The sequence below is a fragment of the Halyomorpha halys genome, unplaced genomic scaffold (assembly GCF_000696795.3).
Source record: "Halyomorpha halys isolate HHAL.00 unplaced genomic scaffold, Hhal_1.1 Scaffold683.1, whole genome shotgun sequence".
Lineage (NCBI taxonomy): Eukaryota > Metazoa > Arthropoda > Insecta > Hemiptera > Pentatomidae > Halyomorpha > Halyomorpha halys.
Genome location: NW_027108384.1, coordinates 284,307 through 293,898, shown reverse-complemented (window position 1 = coordinate 293,898; position 9,592 = coordinate 284,307). Strand labels below are relative to the sequence as shown.

At 28.3% G+C, this 9,592-nt stretch overlaps 1 protein-coding gene across 2 annotated transcripts in view; it reads left to right on the top strand.

The window, feature by feature from the left end:
• Nucleotides 1-1,671: 1,671 nt before the first annotated feature.
• The window catches only part of LOC106685342 (rab-like protein 6), a 129,568-nt gene continuing 121,647 nt past the window's right edge, over nt 1,672-9,592 (top strand). Inside the window, exons 1-4 of one of the 2 annotated variants that reach the window (XM_067046693.1) lie at nt 1,672-1,847; nt 6,231-6,382; nt 7,295-7,401; nt 8,331-8,536. In XM_067046693.1, coding sequence (XP_066902794.1) covers nt 1,846-1,847; nt 6,231-6,382; nt 7,295-7,401; nt 8,331-8,536 — 467 coding nt within the window. In that variant the 5' untranslated portion in view covers nt 1,672-1,845. Of the gene's footprint in view, nt 1,848-2,372; nt 2,392-6,230; nt 6,383-7,294; nt 7,402-8,330; nt 8,537-9,592 lie in introns of those variants that run through there. The other variant, XM_067046694.1, reaches the window with a different exon arrangement.

Sequence of the window (9,592 nt, the reverse complement as noted above, 5' to 3'; positions counted from 1 at the left end):
ATGAGATCTTGAGCACATTCCACAAATGAGCGGTCTCTCGGCATTCCCTCTTTCTTGCCCAGTTCTTTTGTGAACTGAATCTTCAGTACCATGGATAGGAATTGCATTCGACCCTGTACTTCGATCGTCTCAAACATCTCGGTGAATTTGTCTTGAATTCTGTTATACCGCGCCAGGATTTCCGCGGCCATTAGACTGGTAGTGAGTAATATATAACAATAGAATATAACTTTTTTATTCGTTTCATCTCATTGGTTCTTTAATCTTTTTTTATGATCAAATGATAAAGCCCGCGTAGGTCGAGATATCAAACCTACAGTACGTTTTTCACCTTGGCGAGGCAAAATAATCATATAAATAGAACCACCCCAGAACCTAAGGGCAATCAAGGAAATATAATGGACTGGTACAGACCGATACCCCTGGGAGTACCTTTCACTCAAGGAAACATCCTTAGAGAAATCAATGACACAGACCGCTTGATGGAAATGCCGCTTGTGGAGGATTCACCATATTATACCAACGAGCAAAACAACCAGCACCGTGATATACTCATATAATCCAACCCCAAAGATATAGAAAAAGTTCCTCAGGACCAAACCCTTCAATGAACCGGCCTACAAAATTATTCGGGAAACTCAGACCATTTTCTAAGACTCCGTCTTCTAAGAGAGGAGCAATGTAGCGGCGCTATTTATCAGAGACCGGCCGTTCTAACATCGTTAGTACTTCCCGCCAAGACGAAGAGCTTCAATTCACGTAACCGAGGAACACCACTTATGTTTTCCTTATTCAAATTTTATATTGATTTATTTTTTTATTATAAACAAGTAAATAGCATTATAATTGTTTATAATTTATACGTTGAACCAATAAATAAAGTTGGCCAAGGGGAATATACTGAATCACAAATAAGTAAGTTCTTACAGGTGATGCCTCTCACTGGCTTTTGTAGAGTAAACAGAATCTTTACCCCATCGATGGTAAGACGTTCAATATATTCTCTCGAGCTATTATTTTTTTTTTTTAATGAATTTTCTTAATTCAAGTTTGCTCCTTTCTGGTCTCCTCTTTCCTCTAACTAATATCCTTTCGTAGGAGGGACCCTCTCTACCCTCCGGGCTTACATATCCCCCTTCGTTTAGGAATAGTACCCGGTAGCACCGTCCGGCACGACCTGGTGGCTGGCTACTCTCCAGGCTTGCATACCTCCTTCGTGGTTACAGGAATAATACCCGCTAGAAAGAAGTTACGGTATCTTAAGAGAAATTACGGCTGTCACCCGTTAGTCTTATCCTATCTCATCACCTCATTGTCAATCACCTTACCTATATATATTGAATACGCATTGTCGAGGCCTTCTGGTTAAGTGGAATCAGAAAGAAAACAACTAAATTGAAAAATTCACTATGCCTAAACCCCGGTTTCCATTAACATGTGGATAAATGTGTTGAGGACAATTTTGACACTTATGCTTTTATTGGCTGCACTATTTATTTTCAAACTTTTTCCGAACAGTTTTTAAAAAAAATAAAGAAATTGTTCTCCATAATAAATTGTCATGTTAATTAGCAATACGAACTTCATATACAAATAATGTGATCAATGAAATTGTATTTCGATCATTGTAACTCCTCATTGAATGTCAATATGAATGTACCTCTATGGCCTACACATTTCTACCTTGTTTTCAAACATCTGTTAGTTTGAAACAATTTTTGAAATGTTTGATATGCGTTGGTTAAGTGCGAAGAGATTTCTAATGTTTTCATAGTATTAAAATTTAATTTTTATTTGTCTGCCATAATCAAAAATACTTGACCGATCTGATTCACACCTCTCATCATGTGAGTATTTATCAGATAAAGAGATTTTGACAACTGACAACCTTAATGTCTTCATCATCTATAGATCGTTTTATAATTATAATCAGTACATTAAGTCGCCATTTAGTACTTTCTTATATTAGTAAAAAGCAGATTAAAGATTATTATTATATTCTGGATGACTAGAAAATTATGAAATTTTAATTATGTAGAAAGTTAAATCTGTATCAATTTCCAAATGTTTCTTGGGGGAATAAATCATTCTGAGGATTATCATTATCAAAATTATCATTTATGTATTAAAATCAAGGCAGTTGAAGTTGTCTAGGAATCATGTTATGTTTATTTTTATTTTAATGCACTTCTAATACAGAAAGCAATTTTTCAAGTTGTATGATTCATAACCATGATGTTATTAATTGTAATTCACCCTAATTCAAATATAATTATATTTTAAACATTATATTATATGAATATCAAAACTATCTGTTACTATATAGTTTCATTTATACGTATTTAAAAATCTTTAAAAAAAAATCCTGGAATTTGATCTACTCATTTGCAGGTAAATCCAAAAGTAAACTGTAAAATCTTAATAATTACAAATCTATCTTTCATGTAAGTTTGTCTTATCTTTCATTGTTAAATTGCTCTATAAGTATTCGAAGACTAAATTAAAATATTTTTTATCCTGTATGTTTTTGATATGATATGATTTTATATTATCAATCATATCAAACATGAATATTAATAAATCAAGAGTATAATTCATAAGCCAATGTAGAAAGTAATCATAAGGGGAGAATATAATAATAATAATCTTTATTTATTCTGGGATTGATCCCTTTAATATAGTGGATTAATCCATATTATTTTCTTTACAATTTCATATTTTAAAGAAAAAATCATTTAGTCTGTTAAATGAATTTCTGTTTAGATATTATCAGCTAATGCTTCAATTGCTTAATAAAGATTTTTTTAATTTAGCTTCCTAACTTTTTTTTTTTTTATCAAAATAAGTTTTAAGAGGGAGGGGGGGGGTTCAATTATAGAAAAAAAATAACTAACAAGTAAATCTCATTTTTTATATGTGCTGCATTTCAGCCTATGTAGCAAGCCTCTATGAAATGGCTTTTAATGAAAAATTTGTGTGTCAATAAGAAAGATATTAAATGTATATTAAGGTAATATCATAGTGAAAAAGGAAACAGGAGATGACGAAAACAATCGTGTAAAAAAAGTAGAAGAATATATAATAAGAGAAAACAATCATAAAAAAGATATACTTTATGAAGAGTATAGTAATTAAATAAGAGTATTTAAATGGTATAAAAAAAAAAAATTATACATTAAACTAAGAAATAATAAAATGTACAGTTAGACCATACAATCAAGATGGGTTATGAAATAGACAGAATGTGATATAATGTAGAAAAGAGATAAAATATACATAATAATAAGAAATTAAAAAAAAAAATGAGTGTCGTCAATATTTCAGATATGAAGTAAGACTAGGTTAGGACAAGAGAAAGAGATAATAAGTTCAATAAAAAAAAAATTATAAATAAAATGAAATAATTTAAAGGAAATGGGTAAAAAATATGGAACAAAATAAAGTAGAAAGTGGAGTAGGGAAGAAATAGTCAGTTTTTTTTAATCCGGTCTAAGTCTATAATTGCAATAACTCCCATTACTTTTTAAATTTGAAGCAACTTATGGGGTTGATGTTTGGCGAAAATTTAGAGTTTGGAATCAATACCAATTTTTTAATATCTCATTTCTATTCATTATGATAAATCCTGCAAAATACATTATAATTTTTTCAAAATTGAAGGATTTAAACCATTATAGAATTTTTTATTCTTAATAGCATTACTATATGATGTAAAAGCAGAGAAGACATCATCGAGTAGTGATATTCAGCAGACTCGCATAGGTTCGGCCGAACCTGGTTTTAAAATTTTCAAACCTTCTGAAACACACATAACGTTTCTCAGTGGTTTTGTTTCTTTTAAAATATATGTACGTATTATATTTTGTACCACTACTAAACTATACTGTTCATAGTTTCCAAGAAAACTGCTCTGTGCAATTTTCTGTTAACGAACCCTTTGTCAAATATTTCGAATATCACCACTGCTTATATATCTTGTCATTAGAGTTGTTCGTGCTATTTCCCTAATGATTGTATCAGTAGGAGGGGGAAGATTTCATTCATCATCATTAATTGATCAATGATCATATAAATCCTAAAGTTGGTTATTTTACTAAAATTGTTTATAAGATTATAGTTACAATGTTAGGATTTTAGGAAGAATGTTAGGGATATAGTAAAGCCATATCCTACATTTTTGAAACTTATATTATTTATTTTATAACATTTTAGTAATATTGTGATAATTTAATTAATTTTTAACATTATTGGTGTTGGTAACTGGTGTGTGGAACTAGTCTGGCAAGTGGCCCTAGTGGTTCTTTTTGCCAACCCCTGTGTTGAATGACGGCCGTGCAAGGAAGTGATTTGTTCATGATCACACTCAAACCACCAGATTTTTTTCCCCAATTATGGGTACCCTCTTTATAGAGTCTGAGTATGCCTCAAGAGAGTCCCCCTAACCTACAGGGTTGACTTAGGACTAAAGTAACAGAATAAATAATTATCTGCTTTAGCCGAATTCAAATCCAGGCTCTGGAGTTAGTAACATAGTGCCTTACTCACTGAGCTACCCTCCTCCCCGGGCCTAATTTAGTCTTAATCTTTTACTAAGATAATGTTCTGCCCTTACATTGGCATTTTCAAAACTTAAACTAAATATTTCTTATTTTGATGTAATTATTTTTGCAATATAGTAGATCATTTAAATAAAAACACAAAGGCTAATTGCTCAATTTACTTATAATTGTTTATATTGTTATTGCATCAATTTAGTTTCTAACAATTTTGTTATATAACACAAACCACAATACTTTGTGTTATACAAGAAAATTCTTGGAAATGAAATTGATGCAATAAGAATATAAATAATTATAAGTGACTTTGGCGATTAGTGAATGAAAAAAAAATTTCAATAACTTATACAAATCAACTGTGTCTCCTTTATAATAGTTTGAGGGTCGAAATGATATTAGTGTTTTTATTTAAGTTACCTACTCTCTAACAAAAAAATAATATATAGTAGATCATTATATTAGGTAAAACTTGCTTGAATTAGTGTTTACTTAGCCTTTTTAAATTTTGTTATTACCTGTATCAGTGTTTACTTGGCCTTTTTTACGATCTTAAATTAAAACAAAAAGTCTTACCTGAAATCACTTTTTTCCTTTTTATCATATTAAATTTTTCAGTATTGTTGTTAAAGAGGTAATTAAATTTACTATGTTTACTACTAATAATTATAATATTACTTGAGTATTTATTTAATCATTGATCTATAAATGGTGAACACTGAAGTGAGAATATTTTCTCCTTGGCTGTGAGGTAAGAAATCTTTCCACTCCTCCTTCAGGCACAATCTGTTGGAAAACAATGTGAATTACTCTTCTGATAAGTGTAGTAAGTCTGTTATCATTGTTTAATATTTCAATTAGAAAGACAATGAAAAAATGCATTAAAATAATGTATCATGTCTTTAAGATTTCAGATTATGAAGTGCCATAATAAGAGATTATGAATAATAATAACATTGTTGATATTACAAGATTCTAAAATGGCATAGATCCTTCAATTTTGAAGAAATATAAATGCATTTTCTGGGATCTTTTATAACTTGTTAATGAGAGAAATGCTTTATTTAGCCATGCTGCCCAACTACATTAGGTTGCTACAATACGCAGCATACCAATCAATCCATGATCGGACATTATACAATACATATATTCTCATGATATAACAATAATTTTTTTTCTCTTCCTTTTTCCTTCACTATCAATACTCCTCAACAAATATAAATACTAAATACAAATATTTTATTTCATTTATATATTTTTTTCTTTCTTTATCAATTTAACAATGTTATTTCATTAACTTGACAATTTTATTCTCTCAATCTCAGACCTCCCCTTTCCAGTGATCCGCTGTCCACGTTTGATCCATTCAACAAATTTATCATCAGACAGCAACGTAAAGTCACACCAAAGACATAATAGACATCACAGATCAGTTTATATGAAGAAACACATAAAGTTAAAAAAATTAATATATAGATTTAGGAAAAAACAAAACAAAAAGTTAGTTAATAGAAATACTTCAATGAATAGATAAGTTAAAAGAAATATTTAATAAGTAAATAAGTTAAGGGAATATATAAACTAAAACACAAATCCACAGATCCAAAAACTAAAAAAAAGATAAAAAACAATGAATAATCTCAGAGCTATCTTAGTTAACTTTAAATTTGTTTTCAGGTCAACAATGTTTTCGGCATTAAAAAGGTTAACTGGGAGCAGCAAAGTTGACAGTGTAGGTCTTCTTAATAATGGAAGTAACAACCCCCTAAGTCACCAATCCATGTCTCAAAATCTGCAGCGGAAATTTGCCAAGGGAATTCAATATAACAGTAACATCATGTTAAATAGAATATTTAAGTGTATACAATTTTTAATTCATGTCACACTGTTATTAATGTATGATGACAGTATTATAAGTCCTCTGATAAAGAGGAATACTGTTAAACAATTGTTTATTCTTTAGTAATTATATCAAATAGAAATAAATTAATTAAATAATAAAGCTTTTCTTCAGTAAAAGCATCCTAGGTAGAAAGAACTCTATGGCGCTTATACTCTATAATGCTTTGTACACACCAAGTAAAGTACAGTACATTACATTTTTAATCTAAATACTATAGTTCGAAATAATTACTTTAAATATAGGTGGTACACCATTTCTGGTAGAACTCATTCGCTCACTCACAGATAGTGACTTTTTTCACTGACTTACTCATCTGTACAGATTCTAACATGCTGCCAGTATTATAATCTTGAAAATTGGCAAACTTATAGCTTTAAGCCTGTTACCAATGAGAGAATCCAAAAAGTAAAATTTTTAATGTTTTAACTCTTCAAAATTCAAAATGACAGACCCAACTTTAAAATTAATAAGATTTGTTTTTTAAGGTCTATTGTGAATAAATGGTAGGTAATACCTATCAACTAATAGTTTTTACATGCAGTCCTTAAATAAATATTTAACTTTTTGGAAAAAAACAGTCAGTAATCAGGAAATTTTAGTTTTTATTTTAATAATCTAATTTTTCCTTTCTCTTGAATGTATTTTCCTATTGTAAAAATACATGAAGAACGTTATTTAATTATAAAGTAAATATAAAGGGTTTTACACCAGAATGGCATTACTTTATCTTTTTTTTTATGCTTTATTATTTATCAATTCCTTACTCTTAGTAATAAGGAATCTAATAGTTTTCTTTCTGTAGCATGTTTAAATTGAACCTATTATTATAATGTTTCAGTGAAAATAATAATTAAAGGTGATAGGAATACTGGAAAGACTTGCCTTTTTCACCGTTTGCAGGGTAAAAAATTTGTCCAAGATTATATACCTACTGAAGAAATTCAGGTATATATTATTTAGAAATATTGATATGTCACTTTAGAATATTCTTTCTGATTTACAAGGATTACACACTTAATGTGAAAAAATAGTTTAACCATATCTCACCCACAGAAATATGGCAGCCGAGAAGTGAGACTTGTACCCAAGAGGGTAAATATCTCTTCTCCCTTCTTACATTCAATTGACATGATGCACAGTTTAACATGTTTCTTTTCATTTTGCCGTAAATGGGAAAATTTGTTGGAAACGTCTTGAATAAAAGCAAGAATTATTAAATGAATGGAATTCATAAATGTATTTTTGAAGAAAATTACAAAACTTCATTTTGCTATAAATATGAAAACTTTTTAGGAACATTCTGAATGAAAACAAGAATCAATAAATTAATCTTAATTCATTCCTATCAGTCTTATATCTAGCAACTCCTTCATTCAAATCCAAAGTTCTGTTATATATGCTTCCTCTCTTCATATCTCTAAAATCCTTCCTATAAAACTACTATGTTTGATAAATTCATTGATTAATTGATTCATGTCCTCTTTGCCCACTTTTTATTGCTCCTAAAATCATAATTTTCTTTTTTCCTGATATAGAGTAAAAATTTGTATACATTAATTAACTCATTTTTATACTAGCAGGCATTTTTTTTAATATTATGAATGATTTGAAAACAAATGTTTTTATTTGTAATGAAAAACTTTATGTTAAATGATGACAGCTGAACTATTTGGGCCAATGTATCGTTGTCCTATAAATTATTCTGAGTGTGTATTAATCTTAGGATAAATAAGTTAATATTCATCTACTTTCCATTAGTGTTTTCTTTAAATGTTTAAATATATATTTCTAAAATACTGTTCAGTAAAACCTTCTTACTCCTTTTTTTTTTTGTAATTTAATTTATGTATAACATCTATATTGATATTGCATAGGTTGCCAGCATAAACTGGAATTATAAAACAACTGATGATGTTGTAAAAGTTGAGGTATGGGATGTTGTTGATAAAGGCAAGAAACGGGTGCAACTGGATGGCTTAAAGCTTTCTGAAGATGTTACTCCTGCTCTCGATGCTGAATTTCTTGATGTTTACAAAGGAACAAATGGAGTAATCCTGATATTTGATATAACCAAAAATTGGTAATTTAGCTTTTGTAATTTTATTTTGGAAAGAATATTTTTGTTTCATTGTCTTCAGTATATGTTTTTTTTAGTCATATATGTATCTGAATTTTGATATGTTGAAATAATTGTAATATAAAGAATGTACCAATTGTATAATTTATGATTATGTTGATTAATCAGTGATGTTCTGAAATTTGGGGAAACAATGAATTGTTCATTCATATTATCTCTCATTTATCTATGCTTTACCGAGGGATTATTCTAATTAAAAATAATTTCCATTAGTAATAAACATAAATTCATCCCTGTTGATTACCATATATTTAAAATCCATGGTATTGTCTGAATATGTACTTTATAGATTGATGATAAATAAGTGTTGGGAACTAATTTTACAGCTAGCTTGCTATGAACTCAAATTTTTTTTTTTTATTTTGAAAAATTCATATTTCTTTCGATATTCTACGTTGTTGTAATATCGATATCGAATATTAGCAACGTATTCCAATATTATTTTATCAATATTAATATTTTGTTTAAAAAGACTAGAAAATTGTATAGAAAATTTAAAAATGGAATATAGATATTTTATTGTGATAATTACATATTTATTTTGATATTTTTTATTGTTGTAATATCGATATGGAATATTAACAACAATATTCCGATATTATTTTATCGAATTATCGATATTTATTTTTAAAAGAATAGACGAGTTAATAAAAAGATTAATAATAGTATTTCGATATTTTATTTTGATAATTACATATTTATTTCAATATTTTACATTGTTGTAATATCGATATCAAATATTAGCTACAATATTCTGATATTATTTTATTGAAATATTGATATTTTTTAAAAATGACCAGAAAATTTTATAGAGAATTTAAATAAGAATTATTTTATCGAAATATCGATATTTATTTTTAAAAGAATAGACGAGTTAATAAAAAGATTAATAATAGTATTTCGATATTTTATTTTTATAATTATATATTTATTTTGATATGTTATATTGGTGGAATATCGACCTCGAATATTAGCAACAATATTCCGATATAATTTTAT